At 45.7% G+C, this 23,880-nt stretch overlaps 1 protein-coding gene across 2 annotated transcripts in view; it reads left to right on the top strand.

The window, feature by feature from the left end:
• The window catches only part of LOC129700246 (inactive ubiquitin carboxyl-terminal hydrolase 53-like), a 107,501-nt gene that overhangs the window by 22,712 nt on the left and 60,909 nt on the right, over positions 1 to 23,880 (top strand). The window contains exons 4-6 of one of the 2 annotated variants that reach the window (XM_055640551.1): positions 3,328 to 3,441; positions 11,361 to 11,443; positions 11,527 to 11,632. In XM_055640551.1, coding sequence (XP_055496526.1) covers positions 3,328 to 3,441; positions 11,361 to 11,443; positions 11,527 to 11,632 — 303 coding nt within the window. The remainder of the gene's footprint in view (positions 1 to 3,327; positions 3,442 to 11,360; positions 11,444 to 11,526; positions 11,633 to 23,880) is intronic. The other variant, XM_055640559.1, reaches the window with a different exon arrangement.

Genomic DNA, 23,880 nt, shown 5'->3' with positions numbered 1-23,880 from the left:
TGCAATGCAGGCCTGGCAGAGCATCACCAGAGAAGACGCCCATCAACTGGTGATGACAATGAATCGCAGACTTCAAGCAGTCATTGCATGCAAAGGATATGCAACAAAATACTAAACATGACTACTTTAATTTACATGATACTGCTGTGTCCCAAACATTATGGTGCCCTGAAATGGGGGGGGGGACTAAGTATAAACACATGTAATTTCTACATGGTGAAACCAAAATATATTAAAATGGCCTTTATTAAAATCTGACAATGCGCATTTTTTTTCTATTACAAATCTTAAATTGTGGAGTACAGAGGCAAATAAATAAATGATGGGTCTTTGTCCCAAACATTATGGAGGGCACTGTATAAACCCATACACGTCTTTGGATGTGGGAAGAAACCGGGGCAAATTTTTATTTACACAGTGACAGTGGAGGTGGAGGCAGATGCTAAAGTGGTGCTTAAGCTTTTCGATAGACATGCGTATGCTGGCGATGGAAGAATATGGATTACTTGAAGGCCGAGAAAATTAGTTTGGCACAAACATTGTGGGCTAAAAGGCTTATTCCTGTGCTGAACTATTCTTTCTGTAATATTTTCGGCCTGGAACCGTACCTTAGGCTTTGGGGGGGGGAGAAAACAACTACATTTTATTAGCAGTGATGGGCAGGGAAGGTATGGATAGAATGGAGGGATTGCTTCTGTTACCAAATCGGTCCCATTATGTTTCATAGTCATAAATACAGCACAGAAGCAGGCCCTATGCCCAGTGAGTTTATGCTCACCACCGAGCACCCATTTTACCCACATTAATCCCAACCTAACCCATTTTATTCTTGTAACATTCCCATGAACTCTTCCAATCACCAGATTTGACCACATCGAACACAGTTTAGTGACCAATTACCCTACCAATCCTGCAGGTTTTTAGGATGTGGAAGGAATTCAGGCCATCTGGTGGAAGTCCACACTGTTACAGAGAAAATGTGTAAATTCCACAAACGTTTCAATGGTTGTTATGTAGTACCTGCATTGCTGGAGCTATGAGGCAGCAGCTCTACTAACTGTGCCACAATAGTAATTGTTTAGTAATAATTTATTTGACCTCCTTATTTGGCAATATATTTTCTATATCTTTATTTGTTTAATTTCTCTGCCATTTCCTCGTTCTCCAATATAATTTCTCCTTTCTTGGTCTGCTAGTTAACCTTATTAACTGTAGTATTTTTTGTCATTCCAACATTTCTGTACAAGATTTTGCAATGTTTTTCTATCATCTTCTTTCCCTTTCTTTCTCATTGCCCTTAATTCTCCTATTGAAGTCTAAGATTTTCCATTTTTTTTACTGCTTTTTTGAGCAATGTCACAGGCCTTTATTTTTGATCAAACACAACCATCAAACTTTTGGTTATAATCATGATTGGACCATTTTCTTCTGTTTTTGTTTTTTTTTGTTGACCTCTCTAAAGAACAATTGTCAAATGTTATTTTTTACACCCATGTTTTTTCAATTTCATGACCTTCATGGTTGCTTTATTCAGATTGAACTGTTTCACCGAATGTTGTACAAAATTCTATCCCATAATGATCAGTGTTCCCTAAATGCTCCTTGATTATCAGTTCATCAATTAATGTCATTTTATAAATTAAAAATAACCTCTCCTCAATATACTGATCTTGAAAATGAAATATTACACACTCCATGAATTATTTTTTACACTGTTTGGTTTCCCTATGCAAGTTAAATTATCCTGTGATGTATTCAATTACACTTGTTCTATGCATCTCTAATTCCCTTATTTATATCATGCTTTGTATTACCATGACTCTTTTGGTCTTTCTATACAACTCCCACAGGTTTTCTCTGCCATTTGTAGTTTTCTAGTTCCACCAGACTGATCCTACTTCTATTTCCGCCAAGCATCAGGTTCTTGAACCAACACCATAACGCTAATACAACCGTAGAGCAAGATTTTCATTGTGCCAGTACTTCACAGTACTTGTGCATATAACAATACACTTGATTTGATTTTGTTTTGGCTAAGAATCTTCTCTATTGCCCCTCAACCAGCAAGCCACTCGGGACAATTGGAGATGGGCCCAACAATCATTCCTGCAAATGATGGACCCCATGCACCTTTTTTGCCACATTGTGGCCTTTTTGCTGAATAATCTTTACTTGGTCAATGATATTGTTTGCTTTTGCATTATTTGTAAATGAAGACTGATTACAAAACTGCCTCTGCCCCAAATGTAATGAATTCCCTTTTTCTCTTGTTCAGTTAAGTTCCCTGCGATACTGTTCCTGTGAGTACTTTTTGTACTCTCTGGTATTTAAAATTGAAAACTGACCAAGTTCTTCTTCCTTGGCTGATTCCTCCAATGTGACCTCCACAATCTTTGATTTTCAACCACATTCTCGCCTCATAAAGGACTAGGTTGGCATCTGTCCATCTGCAAGAGTGCGGTTTGACGTTGTGCTGCTTGTAGAGTGGAATGTTTTATTTGTGGTTGCATTTTCTGCTCTGGGTGACTAGGCCTAACATTGACAAACTAGTAGGTACTACAGCAGCCCCAGCTTTAAATGTACCACTTAAAAGCATCCAGAACTAACTGTCCTAAATTGGATCTTGCATTGATCCTGTGTAAGATAGGAACACATTGATTTTGGACTTTTAAACTTTTTATTTGCCTCTGCTTTCATAATATTCTGGCTTTAGATTTTTCGAAGTAATCCAATGGAAATAAGCTGAAACATACATATTATTCATAACATTATTTACTAAATAGTGTTGACAATTATTGTTTTGTACAAAAGAATGAGAGCAAGAAATTGAGAGCAAGAATTTTGTGGAAAAACTTTGAGAGATGTTAAAAGGTTTTGTATAAATTCTGATCTGAAGTTATCTTGCTCTGTTCCAAATTTTTTTTAATGCTTTGATGCATGTATGAATAGTGTGTTGCAGAGATTTAAAAATATCACATGAGGCATATTTCCTTATCTGAAGAAATAGTTTCTAATTAAAACAAAAATTCAAATTTGGAAATTTCAATTTTTCGCAAGATGTTTATTTAAATAGCCTTTATACAAAATGTGTAGGTTTGAATGGTGATCTGCTTTTTTCTAATTAGTAAAATTGTTTTACTAATTTTAAATGCTGCCCAAAGTTACTTGCTGAAAGTTGCATCTTTTCATCTTTAAGTACTTGGAGAAGATTATATGTTTGCTTTGATTAATCAAGACATGAAACTTGCCTAAATCAGTCATGGACCTCTATTGGCACTATTAATTCTGGTGGGAGCATCTAAACATTTTATTTTGTTTTCTTTCCAGGAGAATATTTTGGAAAGAATTCACTCGCACATAGTCTCAGACACTGAAATGGATACATGTACTGCTAAGTGTTGCATTACTCACCAGAAGTTTGCCATGACCCTTTATGAACAGGTGAGTAATAAAACTTAAGCAATGAAAAATAATATTTAACTTGATGCAGGATCATGTAATCTTTGAGGAAATAACAGACCTTTGATTCCCATTGGACAAGCAAGGCACCTAATGAATATTGAATTCCATCAGTTACTTAATTAGAGAAACATGCATATTTGTATAAATGACAAAGCTTTTCAATTTTCTGTGGTACTGAAAGACTTTTTAAAGGATATTTATCATTCTTTGTTGCATGTTATGTTTGTCACTGTTGTGGCAGTGAACAACATCTCAAAACTCGTCAGTTTTGAACATCCTTAAACAGTTTAAATATCCTGAGATGTAAAAGGTATTTCAAAGAAGGATTTCGGCACGAAACGTTGCCTATTTCCTTCGCTCCATAGATGCTGCTGCACCTGCTGAGTTTCTCCAGCTTTTTTGTGTAGTTTCAAATACAATGATTTGTTTCTACGTGACCTGAATTGTTAGATTATTACGTGAAGCGATTTGATACAGTGTCACAAAGCGTTTCTGTAATCTATTGGAACAATGTATTCAGATTCAGGATGTTAATTTACAAACAAGTCTGTTTCAAAATAAAATAAAAAATGCATTTAAATAAGAAGCTAGAATATGTACCAATGGTATGCTGCTGACCTACATAGAAAGTTTTTAACAGATCCACTATTGTCCACTTGCAATTTCAAGCAGAGCCAAAAAAAGCCACCCATGAAGTACCAGTAAAAACCTGAGAGAGCTGGATAAACCATGCTTTTGTGTTTGCCCAATTGTCAGAACTATTAAAGGTTATGAATGCTTTTGTGCTCCTGATAGTTTCTTACATTTTTTGACAGATTTTAATATTTGAAAAGAACAACATTTATAAAATCATAAAAATCATTGATGGTTTAAAGTACTTTTAACCAAATGATGAAGGTTTTCGGCCCGAAACGTTGCCTATTTCCTTCGCTCCATAGATGCTGCTGCACCCGCTGAGTTTCTCCAGCTTTTTTGTGTACCTTCGATTTTCCAGCATCTGCAGTTCCTTCTTAAAGAACCTTATACTCAGTTGAGTCTGAAGGTGTAAAATTTCCTTAGTCCTGTACTCTCCATTCAAACGGTTATGGGCCTGTCCCACTTAGGCGATTTTTCAAGCGACGGTCAAGTCGCCCGCAGTCGCCTGAAAAACTGGCGACTGGAATGGCGACTGTCAGAGTGAAACACACACATGCGCACACACAGTTACGCACGCACGCACACGCAGACATAGATGCACACGCACAGACGCAAGCATGCGCACGCACACAGAGAGAGATACAGACGCAGGGGCGCGCACACAAAGGCGCAGGGGCGCGCAGGCACACACTGACCCAGACACACACAGACGTGCACACAGATGCACACGCAGACACAGGCACATGCAGGCGCACACACAGGCGCACGCACACACTCACAGACGCAGACACACTCAGACGCAGACACACTCACAGACGCAGACTCACAGATGCACGCAAGCACACGCAGACGCACTCTCGCACGCAGACGCACTCTCGCACGAACACACACGCAGACGCAGTCTCGCACGCACACACACATGCAGACGCCCTCTCGCACACATGCAGACGCACTCGCTCGCACGCACACACACGCAGACACACAGCTTCCTTCACCAGCCCGTTATGCAGACGGGGGACAGGGCGAGTGGGAGGAGTGCTGTCTGAGTGAAATTCACACGATGCAAAGCCAATGTGATACAGACACACACCGCGATGAACAGGAAGGTCGGCGCTGTAATTAAGACGGTGAAAGCACATTGCGTCTGTGTGTGCGCCTGCATGTGTCTGTGTGTGCATCTGTGTCTGTGTGCGTCTATGTGCGTCCTTTAAAAAAAGGGGGGTGGGGGACATAAGAAGCCAGAGATACACATCTGTGAAGCTTACCAGTCATCCTCCGTTCTGAAAACTACTGCCTACATTTTTTTCCCAATGAGCCAATGAAATTCACCGGTCAGCACCGACTACAACCTACAAGAACCTTCGACCTCCTGGCAACCCACTAGGACGTCCTGGCGACCCACCTACGGCACGAGAATTTGTGCTACTCTCCAAGGCAGCTTCATTCTGGTCGCCACAATGCGGCCTCGACCAGTTCCCAGAATGCAGGAACTCCTCACGACCATGAAGGCGACTCCCCGCCAACCACCAGCGAACATGTGGTGACCATGTGGTGACTGCATAGTCTCCTGCAGTTGTCTAGAAAGTCGCCTAATTGGAACAGGCCCATTAGGCTTGCTGTTCTTAATCATGGTATGACAGGAGTTCAGTGGACAGATTGGTCTGCAAGCAGCTGCGAAAAGGCAACAAGCTCTTGCCACATGACCAAAGTCCATGCAGAGTTCATTAGCCAATTGTGCTGGGCCAATAGTTGCTCAAAAACAGACAGCAAGTTTGCAACTTCTGAGTTCATGAAGACTGACAGTTCCCAGCGCTGGATGCAGAACATTGCTCTCCATGTGAGGCTGTGGTTGGACAGGTGTATCAGAAGAGGAATTTGGGGAAATAGATGAAAACAGAGAGATGACAAAATGGAGCTAGACACAAAATGCTGGAGTAACCCAGCGGGTCAGGCAGCATCTCAGGAGAGAAGGAATGGGTGACGTTTCAGGTCGAGACCCTTCTTCAGACTGATGTCGGGAGTGGGCGGGACAAAGAATGTGGTCAGAGACAGTAAGACTCGGGGGAGAACTGGGGAGGGGATGGAGAGAGAAAGTAAGGGCTATCTGAAGCGAGAGGAGTGAATGTTCATACCGCTGGGGTGTAAACTACCCAAGCAAAATATGAGGTACTATTCTTCCAATTTGTACTGGGCCTCACTCTGACAATGGAGGAGTGCTTGGACTTGCCGATGTAGAGAAGTCGACACCTGGAACAGCGGATGCAGTAGATGAGGTTGGAGGAAGTGCAAGAGAACGTCTGCCTCACCTGGAATGACTGTTTGGGTCCTTGGATGGAGTTGAGGGGGGAGATAAAGGGACGGGTGTTGCATCCCCCTATGGTTGCAGGGGAAAGTACCTGGGGAGGGGGTGGTTTGGGTAGGAAGGGACGAGTTGACCAGGGTGTTTCGGAGGGAACGGTCTCTGCGGAAAGCAGAAAGGGGTGGAGATGGGAAGATGTGGCCAGTAGTGGGATCCTGTTTGTGGCAAAAATGTTGGAGGATTGACAAAATGGAGCATCTGATTTGTTTGAAAGGGCAAGAGTTGAGTTTCTTAGCATGTAGGTTTAATTTTTTTTTACTTGAAATTTATACCAGATTCAGTGTTAATATTGGAGTGCACAAATACTTCACAACTGAAATAGATATATTTTTAATACACTCGGGTTTCATTTCAAATTTCATTTCTAAACAAGAGCATTTGTTTGGAAAGTATACCATTCTAGAAATACTGCCATAAAAGCTTAAATTATAATTCCTATCATAGCATCATCGAAAAATTGGGTGTTCCAACAAAATATTAAATGATTTTTCAAAGGACCAACTATTTTGCAGTGGAATTTTATGATGCAAAAGCTATGTTGAATTATACATTTCCCTTAAATCATGAAAAATCTTCCATTTTAAGCATTGCGGTGCAGAAAAAAAATCTTTCGAGTAAAAATTGTGTTTACTTGTTTTTTAAAAAAAAAACTGCGTAGACTCCACGCACACGTGCACACACACACACACACACACACACACACACACACACACACACACACACACACACATACATGCTCACGTTTGGCCCATATCTGTTGAAACCTTATCTATGTATTTTAAATATTGATACAGTACGTGCCTCAACTACCTCCCACATCGCCCCCCACCACCACCACCACCTCTATCTTGCCTGTATCACATGTATCCTGATAGAGATAGTTAGGCTCCTTTTCCTATTGTGAAAATGTCAAATACTAGAGTGTATAGAGTCATAGTGATACAGTGTACAGTGTGGAAACAGGCCCTTTGTCCCACACCAGCCAACAATGTCCCAGCTACTCTAGTCCCACTTGCCCGCGCTTGGTCCATAACCCTCCAAACCTGTCCCATCTATGTACCTGTCCAACTGTTTCTTAAATGATGGTGTAAATACGCTCTTCTAAAGTTTACCCCCCTCCCCCCAGTCTAGTTCAGTCAAAAACCACTGAGTCAAGCACTGGAACTAAACTTTATTTTTAGATTGAACAGAAAATTCCCCTATATGATACCTAAACCACCGCGGGTTTGATCCTTGTATCTGCCTGGCCAAGCCCTTCAGCCTCATGTAAGCAGACACACTCCAAAAGGTCACGCAGTCCCAAGCGTTCCTTCAGAAGATCGATCTCGATCTAAGATGGAGCCATCTTTTATAGGTCCATGAACCTTGAGGGGCCGAACTACATAGGGGTGGTCTCTTTACAATCCAATCAAACATATTAAATCAACACATTATTGACATTTCCCCAACCCAATTACAGAATCTCCTATACATTGTTTCTATGAAAAGCTTCTGGAAGGAAGTTAACTGAACTGAATCGGGGCTTTCGCTTAACTTTTTTTCCCTGTTGCCAGCCGGGCAACCTTGGCAGCTTTTTAGGTTGCCAAATGACAGCTTAGGTGGTCATTTAAGAAGATGGCTTGCATGACACGTGCGATAATGTGCTCGGACGAAGTGCGTAGTTACTAGTCGGAATTGTGGTCAATGAAGTATTCACATATTATTTCTGCTTCAAATAAAGTCACAAGCTAAACATATTCACCAATCAAGACATGATATATACCACAATGACATGCAGCAAAATTATAATACAGTATCTCAACTCTTTTTACACATTGCAATTTCTATTATTTCTTTCCACTTCCAAACAAAAATGTGATTGGATTATTCAGCGTATGATCAACTTGTGTCAATAAATCCTGGACCATGATAACATATATGCTTAACCATGCACACTACAGATTGATGCAAGCATGTTTTCTGTGATGGACCGAAAATTATCATGACATGGCCATAGCATGGGTCGTTATTGCTATTGGCACAGTAATACTCTGGCTTCCAACATAATTTATCCATAACAAAATATACAGGTTGCAAGGAAATTTCTAAAGGCATTTTATTATAATAGCTGTTAAAACCGACTATACCCATCTGACAGGTTAAACATTACACTAACTGACAAGAGATGACCAAAGTACTTAACTGCAGCAAATGTTCTTTTGGTAATATGTTTAAAGGTGTCAAAACAAATAATAACATTGGGAATTAAAACACATTTGATTGCATTCCGTTATCAAACATAGTCCATGTTCGCTCTGAAGGCCATGAAGCACAATAGGGTCAGGGGGTGTGTGAATCTGTGCGGGGTGGATAGATGGGGGTGGGGGGTGTGAGAAGGCAAGTGGTGCGGAATGGATGGATTGAGGCAGGTGAATTAGTACGTGTTGGTTGGAGTATGTAAAATTGTGAGGGGAGAGCACGGGGGATGTCAGTGGTGTTGAATAGGGGGATCAGTACAGGATGGATGTGGGGGGGGATCAGTACAGGATGAATGGGGGTAGACAAAAATGCTGGAGAAATTCAGCGGGTGTGAGGCAGCATTTATGGAGTGAAGGAAATAGGCAATGTTTTGGGTCGAGACCCTTCTTCAGTGTTCCCCCCCCCCCCCCCCCCCATTCTTCTTGAATGGGGGGGGGGGGGGGAGGGGAGGTGGCAGGAAAATCAATGCGAGGTGCGTAGGGTGATGAATAGATGGGGGGGGGGGGAGGGTAGATGGGGAGGGGAGCACAGGGGATGTCAGTGAGGATTGAACAGAGGCGGGAATGGGGATCAGTGCGGGATGGAGAGGAGGAGTCCCAGGTTAAGAGGGGTGTAGGGGGGGGTAAAAGAGGGGGGGGGAGGGGCAGAGGAGCTGGGGAGGAAGGAAGTTGGCGCCCTTTGGACAACATTGCCCAGCTGCCTTGGCCATCCCTGTCCAACGCTGAAGTGCCGCCCCAAAAGGGGGGTGGCGGTTGGGATCTCCTCGCTACCGCCTCTCCTCCGACAGCCGACAGGAAGGTGCGGGGCCGAGCAGTGCAGCTCAAAGATCCTATAGCTATAGGATCTTTGGTGCAGCTGCTTCAGACGGCGGAAGGAGATCTCTCTCTCTCTCCCTTCCTCCCTGCTCCCGGCTCGGCGTGTGAGGGGGGGTTGTTTTAAAAGCGATGTTGGCAGATTTGCAAGCAGCAGCTGTTATCAGGACGATAGCGGCCGCTGCTTGCAAATCCGCTGACGGCGCTTTCAAAACAACCCCTCTCGCACGCCGAGCCGGAGGGAGGGAGGGATACGTAGGCCTCATTCCACCGGCGGGGTGTGGGAGGAGGAGGTGGTGGAGCTGCTGTCGCGGCTGCTGTTGCCGCAGTTCGGGGCCTGCCATTCGCTCTGACTCTTCGTCGCCACTCACCTAGTGTCTTTGCCCTGCAATACAGCCGCCACCGAATGTCATGTTCCTATTCTCCTGAGATGCTGCCACACCCGCGGTGTTACTCCAGTTTTTTATGTCTATCGGTATAAACAAGTATCTGCGTGCCAAGCCGGGCAAAATGACTCTGTGTTTAGGTTGCCCGGGGGCACTTTGGGTGGTCAATGGCACCCGGACAACTGCTAATTTCGAGCCCTGTGAATAATGCAACATTTACCCTGGAACTCAAACAAACCTGCCAGGGCTTAACACTTTAGACCAATCAGCAAATAACAGGGTAACTGTCTCACAACATTATTTACAATTTTTTTGCAGTAATCCAATCAACTTCATGCATTTATAATACTTTTGGACGTCTTCTGCAGAAATCTCATTCATTCTGTCAATAGAAGAGATACTCATACATTTCTTATCTGATCTGGGACCGAGACTTACTGGCACCATTCAGCAGCTTGTCTTTTTATGTACTGAAACACAGACTTGAGTAAAATGGCCAAGCAATGCATAAATCCTCTGCTAAATTTTGGTTTCATTCCTGCTCCTTTTTGGCTAGGATTTACAATGGGATAATCCCAGCCTTCAACTACCTCCTTTGGCAGCTTGTTCCATACACCCACCACCCTCTTGTGGAGAAAGTTACCCCTCGGATTACTATTAAATCTTTTCCCCTTCACCTTGAAGCTATGTCCTCTGGTCCTCGATTCCCTTACTCTGGGTAAAAGACTCCGTGCATCTACCCGATCTATTCCTCTCATGATTTTGTATGTAAGCTTTAAGGCAAGAGGGGAAAATTTAAAGTAGATGTTGTAGGAAGTTTGTTTCACATAGGTAGGTGCCTAGAATGTCAAGAGTCAAGAGAGTCAAGAGTCAATTTATTTGTCATTTGGACCCCTAGAGGTCCAAACGAGATGCCGTTTCTGCAGCCATACATTACACACAAATAGACCCAGACACAACATAATTACAATTTTACATAAACATCCATTACATAGCTGTGATGGAAGGCCAAAAAAACTTATCTCTCCACTGCACTCTCCCCCCCCCCCCCCCCCCGATGTCAGAGTCAAAGTCAAAGCCCCCGGCTGGCGATGGCGATTGTCCCGCGGCCATTGAATGTGTTGCAAGGGGAGATGCTAGAAGCAAATACGATAGCAACTGTTAAGACTAATGTGCACAGTGACCTGGGAATAGAGGAATGTTGACCATGTGCAATCAATTTGGAATTAGTTAGATTGGCATAATTGTCATCATTTATATGGTGGGCTAAAGGACTGGTTCCTGTGCATGTTCTCAATGTTCTAATCACTCATTGTAATTCTGAAACTTATTTGATTGTAATATCATTGTAGAGGGTTATTGTTTTTGGTAAGTAACTTCCCCTCTACATCTCTACCCCCTTCCCATTAATTTATAAAAATTGTCATGTTTATAACTATTTGCAATAAACAGTCTTTTTTACTTTAGAGTGTGTGCCACAGTTGTGGAGCTACATCGGATCCTTTACCATTCACAGAGCTGGTACATTATGTGTCAATAACCGCACTCTGGTGAGCAACATTTCCTAAATATTACGAAGAGTTCCATATGTGAAATAAATCTGAAAGAACTGATAACTGTAATTTGAATTTAGTAACCAGGTAGACAGAATGATGGAGAGACATGAACGTCCTAGGCCAGAATTGTTTGCAGAGCTACTTCAAGCAGCAAGTACCATTGGCGACTATAGGAACTGTCCGGTAAGAACAATGTGGACAATTACCATTTGCTCCTCCACTTTGATTTATTGAGCAACTGAATTTCATGAATTTCAACAAAAAAAATATGCACACCCTTTCATAGCGTTATCTGCACGATCCATGTGAAATTGCCAATTGCCACACTTCCCATGGTTACATTTGTCCTGGGTCAAAATCTTGTTTCAACATTTATTTTGAATAGAAATAATGTTCAACACTATTCTGACTAATTAAGGCCAACATCATGAAAAGACTTGAGTGTTGTCATATGTCCCAAAATGGAACAATGAAATTCTTACTTGCTGCAGCAGCACAACAGGTGTGTAAACGCAGTACTTAAAATATAATATAATAAAGATAATATAATGAACAAACAAAAAATAAGTTCAGTAAATAAAAAAATTGTATAGTACAAAAACAAAACGGCCCAAATTTCCTAGTGTAACCATAGGAGTTTGGTGGTTAGTTGGAATTTGGAGTGTTCAATAGCCTGATGGTTGTTGGGAAGACATGAGAGCATGACCAGCATGGTATTGTATTGTATTGTATTGTATATCTTTATTGTCATTTCCTGAGTATTCACATACCCAGAGGAAACAAAAAAACGTTGCTCAACCAGTGTCCATTCAGTGTGCATTAAAAATAAATAGAAATAAAAATACATATATCATGAGCAAATTTAACACTCTACTAAACATTCAACAGGCGTTCCGATCGGCAGCGGCACAACAGTGGCTCTGCTGCAGTGTGTCCAGGTTGGTGGTTGGTGCGCGATACTTTGGCAGGGGGCAAAGTCCGTTTAGCAGTCTTATAGCCTGCGGGAAGAAGCTGAGGAGCATCCTGCTGGTTTTGTAGCTAATGCTCCTGTACATCTTCCCAGATGGCAGGATGGAGAATATGTGATGCGATGGGTGATAGGGGTCTTTGATGATGGAGATGGCTCTGCTGATACATCTCTTCCTGTATATGTCCAGCAGGAAAGGGAGTGGAGCACCAATAATCCTGCTGGCGGTCTTCACAATCCTGTCTAGTTGGTGCCGTTCGTACGCCTTGCTGCTCCCGAACCAGGAAGTGATGCCGTAGGTCAATGTGCTCTCGATTGTTCCCCTATAAAAAGTCCGTAGGTGTGTAGTGGGGAGACCTGCTTTACGTAGTCTTCGGAGAGGGTGTAGTCGCTGCTGGGCTCTCTTGACCAGTGCTGTGGTGTTGGCCGTGGACGTCAGGTCATCTGACAGGTGTAGTCCTAGGAACTTCACGCTGCTGACCCTTTCCACATCGGCTCCATCGATGTGCAGAGGTGGCGTCCTTGATGATGGGTCCTTGATGATATTGACTGTCTTTTTGAGACAGCGCCTCTTATAGATCCCTTAGATGGTGGGGAGGTCAGTGTCCTTAATATATCGGGGCAGTGTTCACCAATTTTTGTAATCTTCATTCCTGGGCATTCGAGTTGCTGAACCAGGCCATGATGCAACCAGTCAATATGCTCTCTATCTTAATAGTTCCCAATATGCTATCACCTCTAATAGTTCAAGAGAGTATTTGTCGACATACCAAATCTCAACCTTCTCGGAAAGTAGGGGTGTTAATGGGTTTTCTTTATAATTGCATCAATGTGATGGGTCCAGGACAGGTCTTCGGAAATGTACACCCCAAGAACTTGTTGTTGACTCTCTCCTCCACGGACCTGTTAATGAAAACAGGTTTATGGATGCTTGTCCTTCCTCTTCTCAAATTGCCTCGTTCTACCTATACTTGTAATCAAGATATTGTTACTTTTAGTTTAATGTATTCTTGCTACTGCCAATGGGAACATATAGAAACAGCACCACCATACAATATGATCATGGCTGATCATCCAAAATCAGTACCCCGTTCTGGCATTTTCCCCATATCCCTTGATTCCCTTGGCTCTAAGAGCTAATCTAACTCTCTCTTGAAAACATTAAGAATATAAAAGAGTGATTGCGATTGGGTGATGATTTCAAAATATTTAAAGAAGCTTTTTTAAAAAAGGCAATGCCCTGACTTAAGTTTTAGCTTGAATTGTTTATATAACCCATTTATCCAGCTCTGGTGGGAATCTCCTTCAGGTAAACTAAAAAATAGTTTGATGATTTGTTGAAAAAAGTGGGTTTCTGCACATTTTTCTTCTGCTACTCGGGTACTCAATAGACACAAAACCCTGGAGTAACTCAGCGGGACGGGCAGCAGCTCTGGGGAGAAGGAATGGGTGAAGTGGGGGGGGGGGGGGGGGGGGGGGGGGGGGGGGGGGGGGGGGGGGGGGGGGGGGGGGGGGGGGGTGGGGGGGGGGGGGGGGGGGGGGGGGGGGGGGGGGGGGGGGGGGAGGGGGGAGGGGAAATGAGACGGCTGATGTACCTACACCTTGAGATCTCACTGTTCTACAATACTGCCCAGGACACTACCATTTTCTATGCAAGGCCTACCCTGCCGTTTCTTATCAAAATGCAAAACTTCACATTTATCTGAATCAAACTCCATCTGCCATTCCTCAGCCATTGGTCTAGTTGATCTAGGTTCAATTGTCCTTGCCCATTACTCAATCATTTTACACCCCGTGCAGGATTCTAATGCAGACAAGCTCTGTGTCACAGCAGCTCAGGTAACAACTGCTTCATATAGATTTTGCAAATCACTCCCCAGAAATTCAATATGCAGAAAAAAATTTGCTCTTTCACAATTAATGTGGAGAGAAAAAACTATACAAATAAACAGAATTTAATTTTTCAACTCTTGTTTATTAATACATGTGCAGATGATGTGGGCGGTCATATAATGGAAAATAATGATACGGAATGTTTTCTGAGATCTCAAATCCTCCCTTTTTCCCCAACCCTCTTAACATAGAGGTCACCTATATCGTCATTGCAACATGCTCTTCCAAGTATTGTGAAATGTGCATCTCGCATTGTCACTGGTACAGGTACACAACCTTTTATCCGAAATTCCGGAAACCGAAAAGCTCCGAAAACCGGACATTTTTGGTCCCAAGACGTAGTTGAGTGAGCGTCCACCGAGGGTGGCCCGGAAAGGTGACAGCGGAACCTCCGGTTGGTCCTGGAAGATAGGGGAACTAAATCCCCTTCCTAAAAGAGAAGGGGAGGGTATATTGCCCGGGAGAGTAGGAATCCCAAGACCAAGTTGAGTAGGAAGGAACTGCAGATGCTGGTTTAATGAAGATAGACACAAAATGCTGGAATAACTCAGTGGGACAGGCAGCAATTCTGGAGAGAAGGAATTGATGACGTTTCGGGTCACGACCATTCTTCAGAGGAGAATGCGGGTTCGCCTACCTGGAAGATACCGGACATTTTTTCCAGGATGTCGTCTGCACACCAAAGCTCGCGTTTGGCACCAAACTTGACACGCCAAAGCTCGCGTTTGCCGCCAAACGCACGTCGCCTCTGCTGCTCATGGATATAAGACTGAAAATGTCAGAAAGAGCTGCACATTCCCCTATGGATAACAGTGAGAAGCAGAAAAGGAAGCGTCTGTAGTGGCCTGGTCAAGGTCAGGAAAAGACCGGACGCCAGGCGGATTCAAAAGAAGCTTTTTTATTAACACCGTTTTCAAACACCAACCGACACTCTTATATCTACCCCTGGGGAGTCGACCGGGAAACCCCGTGGCAGACCTACGCCCCTGTCCCTCAATCGTCGAGGGGAATGATCCAAGGAGTGGCCTACCCCCCAGGGACCGCCACAGGACCCCCCCCAAGTACCCAAGGTACGAAACGGACAGGACGGCGTACACGACGGCCAGACCCGGTGCACACTACGCTCGGACCCGGAACAGGCGCCTGATTAACAAGTGCGGGGTACGAAGTAACCAAAGGAGGAGGTACCCTAGACAGAGGTCGCCCCAGCTTATGGGGCAGCGCTACCAGCGCCGGCCGATCGATATCGATATGTGCTGGCTTCAACCGCGCAACTGAAACAGTCTCCCGCCGACCCCCCATGTCCAGGATGAACGTCGACGAGCCCTGTTCCAAGACCCGGAAGGGGCCCTCATACAGCCGCTGTAGAGGTGTCCGATGTACATCCCTGCGCAGAAAAACAAACTGGCAGTCCTCCAGAGCAGAGGGAATGTGCGGACGGAAGGACCCATGACGAGAAGTGGGCACCGGCGCCAGCTTGCCCACCGTCTGCCGAAGACATTGCAGAGCTTCTGAAGGCTGCTCCACCTGGCCACGTGCCGGCGGGATGAACTCCCCAGGCACCGTTAACGGAGACCCATACACCAATTCAGCGGAGGAGGAGGCCAAGTCCTCCTTGGGTGCGGTGCGTATCCCCAGCAAAACCCACGGTAGAGCGTCTACCCAATCTGGGTCAGTGAGCCGCGCCCTTAGGGCACCCTTAAGCTGTCGGTGAAACCGTTCCACTAGGCCGTTCGACTGTGGGTGGTACGCTGTCGTGTGGTGCAGACGAACACCCAGGAGGCGTGCCATGGCCGACCACAGCTCTGACGTGAACTGAGGCCCCCGGTCGGATGTTATGTCCAGTGGAACCCCGAACCGGGCGATCCAGTGCGCCAACAATGCTCGAGCACAGGTAGTAGTGGTGGAATTCTGTAGCGGAATGGCTTCAGGCCACCGCGTGAAGCGGTCCACAACGGTAAATATATACGTCATGCCCTGGGACGACGGCAGCGGCCCCACGATGTCCACGTGAATGTGGTCGAAACGTTTATGAGGAATGGGGAACTCCTGCAATGGCGCGTGCACGTGTCGTTGCACCTTGGCGGTCTGGCATCGGATGCAAGTGCGCGCCCAATGCCCAACCTCCTTCCGCAGCCCGTGCCACATAAAGCGGGAGGCTACCAGGGCCATTGTTGCCCTGATGGAGGGATGCGCAAGGCCATGGAGCACCTCAAACACCCTGCGCCGCCAGGCGATCGGGACGATGGGTCGCGGAACTCCAGAGGAGACATCGCACAACAGCGTGGTACCCCCAGGACCACAGACAACGTCCTCCAACTGCAGGCCCGAAACTGCTGTACGATAGGCAGCCATCTCCTCGTCGACCAGCTGAGCAGCTGCCAGGTCGGAATAGTTAATCCCCTCACCGACTTGGAGAACCGCGTGGACTGCAGGTCTTGATAAGGCATCGGCCACCCTGTTAAATTTGCCCTCAATGAACCGGATGGAGGTGGTGTACTCGGACACATACGCCAACTGCCTCTGCTGCCGGGCAGACCACGGGTCTGATACCTTGGCGAACGCGAAGGTTAGCGGCTTGTGGTCCGTGAATGCAGTAAATGGTCTCCCCTCCAGAAAATAGCGGAAATGGCGTACGGCGAGATATAGGGCAAGGAGCTCACGGTCGAAGGCGCTGTAACGACGCTGTGGTCCACTGAGATGCCTGCTGAAGAAAGCAAGTGGCCGCCAGCAACCCTCAATGAGCTGCTCTAACACTGCCCCAACCGCAATCTCCGAAGCATCCACCGTCAAGGCGGTCGTGGCATCCTCTCGTGGGTGGACGAGCATCGTGGCCTCAGCCAGTGCCTGCTTAGCCGTCTCAAATGCCGCTGTTGCTTCCATGGACCAATCAACCTCCCTGCGATGACCAGCAATCAGTTCGAAAAGCGGACGCATGATCGCAGCCGCTGAGGGCAGGAAGCGGTGATAGAAAGTGACCATTCCCACGAATTCCTGCAGGCCCCTAACTGTGGTCGGACGGGGGAACCTGCGAATAGCGTCTACCCTGGTCGGCAGAGGCACCACCCCTTGTTCGGTCACGCGGTGGCCGAGGAAGTTGATAGCCGTCACCCCGAAACAGCACTTGGACGCGTTTATAGTTAAACCGAAATCGCTGAGGCGCTGACACAGTTGACGGAGGTGGGTGCAGTGCTCCTGCCGCGTGCGACTGGCCACGAGTATGTCGTCCAGGTACACAAAAACAAAGTCCAATCCGCGGCACACGCAGTCCATAAGCCGCTGAAAGGCCTGCGCGGCGTTCTTCAACCCAAACGGCATCCGCACAAATTCGAAAAGACCAAATGGTGTGATAATGGCCGTCTTCGGGATATCGTCGGGGCGGACTGGGATTTGATTGTACCCTCGCACGAGGTCCACCTTGGAAAATATGGATGCCCCAGCCAGATGGGCATTGAAGTCCTGAATGTGCGGGACCGGATACCTGTCGGCGACGGTCGCATCGTTCAGGCGCCGGTAATCGCCACACGGGCGCCAGCCCCCGTCCTTCTTAGGGACCATGTGGAGCGGTGAGGCCCATGGGCTATCGGATGGACGCACGATGCCCAACGCCTCCATCTGGCGGAACTCCTCCCGAGCTAGACGGAGCTTGTCTGGGGCGAGACGACGTGCCCGGGCGTGCACAGGTGGGCCAGTAGTCGGGATATGGTGCTCCACCCCGTGCTTCGGGGTGGAGGAGTGGAAGTGGGGTTCGAGAATGCTAGGAAAATCTGCCAGGATACGCGCGAAAGTCGCATCCACGGATGACAGGGGGCCATCAGGGCGTACTACAGGATCACCTGTACGGAGGAAGACTGGCTCCAGCGTGGCTGAGTGCATCAGGCGCCGCCGCTTGACATCCACGAGCAGTGAATGGGCTCTAAGGAAGTCGGCGCCCAGCAGCGGCTGGGAAACGTCTGCAATGACGAACCTCCACGAAAACGAGTTGCGGCCAAAGTTGAGGGGAATGGTGCGAAACCCGTAGGTGCGAATAGCACTCCCGTTTGCCGCGGTGAGGAGGGGGCCTTGTTTGCCCGCCCGGATGTCAGTGATGGAGGGAGGCAGAACACTCACTTCCGCACCCGTGTCGACGAGGAAACGTCCCCCACTGCGGCGATCCCATGCGAAAACGCGATGAATCGTGCCGGCCGCCGAAGGAATCGCTGACGGCCGGCCCTTTAGTTTCCCGAGAACGAACAGGGTGGGCGACAAAGCCTGGCTGCAGCTCCCCAGCGGCGATGATAATAACACCAACCAGCTTTGCTGGCGTCTGGTTGAACTGCAAGCCGATTTGGCTGGTTTGAACGCCAGCGACCTCTGCTGGCATTGGTTTGAACTGCAGGCTGGCCGTGCTGGAAGGACGTGCCTGCTGCTGAATGCGTAATGGCCGCCGGATTTTGCCGCGGGGGCCGACCGGGAGCAGTGGAGACGCGGTGGATAGCGGTCCCGACCTGCTCTGAGTCTCCAAACGACTCGGGAAGGACGTCCACTGCTTCCAGGTTGCGATGGCGAGAATTCCACAGCTCGTCGGCATGTTCACCCAGCGCCAGCATGTCGGTAAACGGGTCCCTGGCGAGCTGCATGCGAATGTCGGGAGGCAGCTGCTGCAGGTAGGCATACTTAAAGAGAAAGCACGGCTCATGGTCCCCCATTAGGGTGAGCATGTCTTCCAGGAGGGCAGACGGCTGGCGGTCGCCCAGGCCGTCCATTCTGAAAATGCGAGCTGCCCGCTGGGCATCACCCAGGCCAAACCTCCTGATTAGAAATGCTTTAAGGCCAGCATATTTGTTTGTTACCGGGGGGGCCCTGAGGAAAGGCTTAACCCGCCTCGCGGTCAGTTGGTCAAGCGAGCCAACCACGTAATAGTACTTCGTCTCATCCTGCGTGATACCTCGCACAGCAAACTGGGCCTCTGCCTGCTGGAACCAGGTTTCGGGTTCTTCAGTCCATAGAGTTGGGAGCTTCAGCGCAACAGCGTTATTATCCATCACGACGCGTGATGAACGAAGTCGGGGTCACCAGTGTAGTGGCCTGGTCAAGGTCAGGAAAAGACCGGACGCCAGGCGGATTCAAAAGAAGCTTTTTTATTAACACAGTTTTCAAACACCAACCGACACTCTTATATCTACCCCTGGGGAGTCGACCGGGAAACCCCGTGGCAGACCTACGCCCCTGTCCCTCAATCGTCGAGGGGAATGATCCAAGGAGTGGCCTACCCCCCAGGGACCGCCACACGTCTGTCATTATCGATAGCACAGAAAATAGAGTTATTGCAGAAGCTTGATCGTGGTGTATCTTTGTGGCGTCTTACTGAAGATTATGGTGTGGGAACTACCACCATACACGACCTAAAGAAACAGAAACATAACCTGTTGACGTTTTACAGTGACAGTGATGTCCAGAAATTAATGAAAAATAGGAAAACGCTGCATAGGGTAAAAAACGAAGATCTTGACCGTGTGATGATGGAGTGGGTTCGACAACGAAGAAGTGAGCGTATGCCACTGACTGGTTTGATGGTAATGAAACAAGCTAGAAAATACCATGAAGAACTGAACATTGGAGGCGAGTGTGAATATTCAGAAGGTTGGCTGCAGAAATTTAAGAAGCGTCATGGTATAAAATATCTGAAAATCTGTGGTGAAAAAGCTTCTGTTGATTATGATGCAGCTGAACGTTACATTGATGAATTTGCCAAGATGGTATCTGATGAAAATCTTAGTCCGGAGCAAATGTACAATGCTGATGAAACAGCTCTCTACTGGCGCTACGTCCCTAGAAAAACATTAACAACGGCTGATGAAAGAGCACCATCAGGTTTCAAGGACGCTAAGGATAGGGTGACTGTTCTTGGGTGTGTAAATGCTGCAAGCACACATGTTAAAGTTGGCAGTGCTTGGAAAAAGCCAACGTCCAAGATGTTTTAAAGGTGTAACAAATCTACCTGTGCATTATTATGCAAACAAGAATGCATGGGTAACCAGAGAAATGTTTACCAATTGGTTCAATAACCATTTCGTACCAGCTGCATGAGCTCATTGTACGGAAGCTGGACTGGTAGAAAACTGCAAAATTGTATTGCTCCTAGACAACTATTCCGCACATCCCCCTGCTGAAGTTCTTGTGAAAAATAATGTTTTTGGCATTTATTTTACCCCCCAATGTGACATCTTTAATACAGCCTTGTGACCAAGGAATTTTGCGCTCAATGAAGACAAAGTATAAAGACTTTTTTCTCAACTGCATGTTTGCTGCAGTCAACAGAGGTGTAGATGTCAAATACTTCCTGAAAGAGTTCACTCTTAAGAATGCCATTGATGCACTTGTTAATGCTTGGAAAGATGTAACTAAATCAACATTCAAAAATGCATGGCACAAATTTTGGCCTGCAACAATGTTCGATGAAAATGAGCCTGCAGATGAAGACTTTGAAGGATTCCGTGTTACTGACGAGAAGAAGATGATATCAAACCTCATTGCTTATGCCAAAAGTGTTGCAACAGAAAATGTAAAAACGTTAGTCAGCTGATATCGAAGAGGTGCTGAATGTTGACAATGACGCACCTGTTGTGCATTCCTTGAGAGATGGAGAAATTGCTGAAATGGTGTTGGATAACAATAAGCATGAGGATAGTACAGGTAGTGATGAGGATGATGACATTGTGAACACAGGTGAAAAAATGCCCATAGATGATATGGTAAAACTGTGTGATCAGTTAATTGGTGGCATGGAACAATGTACGTTTATCAATGCCCATGTGATTATGGCAGTTTATTCAATCAAAGAGAGACTGCTTAGACAGAAACCTTTTTTAATGAGACAGATGACACTGGAGGAAGTCTTTAAGCCCGAGAACGATGGTCACGATGGGAATGATGTGAAGCACGAAGACGATGGTCACCATAACAACGATGACAACATTGATGTTTCTCCAGGATCCTCAAAATAGTTGTTTTGTGCTTTTACTGCATGTAAGTTTTTTTTCATGTGTTTAGCTTAGTTTAGCTTAGTTTGAAGCCAGTTTATGTTTAAAGTTTTACTTAATGTTTTATCTATTTTTTTATAATTTATTCGGGGGATTCAAGAATACCCGAGCTAGGCCACCTAAGGCCATGTAGCCCCGCTAGGGTGACAAGAGAGCGCTACCTCCCTCACTGAGTAACTGCCGAGATCGAGGCGCAAACTCGCTCCCGAGTAACTGCCGGGATCGAGGCGCAAACTCGCTCCCGAGTAATTGCCGGGATCGAGGCGCAAACACGCAACCTTGCGGCCATGAGTCGAGCACTCTACCACTGAGCCACCCCGGTCCCCTAAAAAACGTTAAAATCTACGCGAAAAATCTTCCATCCCGAAATCCGAAAAATTCCAAAATCCGAGAAGTGTCTGGTCACAAGACTTTCGGATAAAAGGTTGTGTACCTGTATATTAATATCTCCCTGTGTTTTGATGTTGGATACGTGCACTTTAAGCCAGCCTAACAATTTAACTGCTATAACCTAGGCATTAAAGATCTGGATTAATGATTCAGCACATGTGAATTTGGATATCTCAATGCCAGCTTCAGGCTTTGCTTAAAAAAGAACATATAAAAGTGACATTAAATCTGTTGGGTTGTCATAATAAAAAAACACAACTGGTGAACTAATGGGCATTTGCAGAGCCATTATATTATGTTTTTAACCCTGCCAGGGTTTTAGTTTCTCTCTAATCTGGACCATTGGTGTTGCCAAGAGGCTATAGGCTGAACATTTCTATCAACAATCCTCACTGTGATGGAAAGAAATAAAGTTCTGCCATCTTCCTCCTTTGTTCACCTGTGACCGGGTCCTTTGAACGGGGTCTGCTCGTCAGGATGATCGAAACTCTGGTGTCGGGACGGATCGGAACACTCTGCGGCATGGAGCTCCCGAGTCTGCCGCTACTCACCAGAGACCGCTGCTTCATGGTGTTAAAAGTACACAGGCCTGTGGTCGTAGCACCAACACTGGCGATTCTTGGCATCCTCAGCTTGAAGCTCCGGGCCGGTCTCCAGGAAAGATCGCACCACTCTACATTGTAGGCCGCAGGGGGGGGGGGGGGGGGCAAAGATGTGACACAGAGAAAAATTGCATCTCCATCGAGGTATGTGACTGAGAAAGGTTTCCCCCGATCCCTCCCCCACGCCACCCGCACCCCCCACATAAAACATACCAAGGGACATTAAAACAAACATTCAATACATACTTAAAATAAGTGGTGAATTACACAGTATTCGCATTTCTATCTGTCCCATGATATACATGACTTGTTAATGCATATCGTGACAACAATCCTCATGCATTGCTGTTTTTGACTACCTGCTGAATTTGTGGGGAAGTGCAACGATTGCGACAATTCTTCTTGCGTATGGCGTGCACAGCCTAAAGTTGTAAGACAACTTGTTCTGTTTGATCTTCTGTTTGTGCACGCCAGGTAGATTGCATTCATCGAAACGGGGTGGACCACGTGAAGGTTGCAATCTCCCAGCGACAATTAATTGTGGGGAACTTGCTTTTAAAAGTCCACATATACATATATCAAATGAAAGGATAATCCACTGCTGTTACCTTTGTTTGGAATCAATTGTGGAGACTAGTAGGACAAACCATTATCCCTTAAAAGCCAAAAGGAAGTATTCCTGGCTTCACCACATAATGAAGCAATTGTTATTGTCACTAATGACTTTGAAAAAGCAGCTTCTTGGCTATTGGCACAACTTGCCCAGGAAGTGTTTTTTTTCAAACTCATTAGTGACACAACTCCAGTTTCACAGTAAATTCCTCCAACTGTAGAGATTAAGGTCAATATCACCCTGAACAATTTTGGACCGTGAAAATATTCAGAAGCTGTGACAAAACTATCTAATCAATGTATCATGGTTTACAGTTATATATTATGGTGTTCTTTGTTCAAGAAAACTGCACTTCCTCTAGTGTTCATTAAGTAGAGATCATCAGTCCTTACAGTTAAGTGGATTTGCAAAGATTTCAAGCTTGTAAGGTTTAGGGTTTGATGGATGGTTGTTCTGACTACCCGTGAATACATGGAGCTCAAATAAGTTTCATGGACAATCACTCCCTGAATATCCAGCAATTGTGGATCCAAGATATGGCATGTCTTATGGTAATTGCAATATTTCTTGTCATATGATGCCCGTGTGTTCATTGGTCGATGTATTGAGTATGAGAGTCGGGAAATCATGGTGCAGCTTTATGGGTGTTTCAGTAAACAAGGGTACCAACCTGTGACAAGGGTGGTCAAGTTTGAAAGTTATTCAATCATAAAGAAATACCACAGGATTAAAAATGGGCCTACCTATGATTCTTTGGAGCTAATTTGTGATCAAAATCAACCAAAATTTAATACTTTAATAATTTGAAAAAAATATATTATAAAACATATAAGGCATATGATACACTTACTGAATTCGAAGCTCCCTTACGAAATGTCGGCACCATACCCACCACGTGACCCGTAGTTCACGCCAAGGTCATTATAATCGTTTTGTTTTAATTT

The sequence above is a fragment of the Leucoraja erinacea genome, chromosome 1 (genome assembly GCF_028641065.1).
Source record: "Leucoraja erinacea ecotype New England chromosome 1, Leri_hhj_1, whole genome shotgun sequence".
Lineage (NCBI taxonomy): Eukaryota > Metazoa > Chordata > Chondrichthyes > Rajiformes > Rajidae > Leucoraja > Leucoraja erinaceus.
The sequence above is the reverse complement of the archived record's forward strand: the minus strand, read 5'-3'. Positions and strand labels throughout refer to the sequence as shown.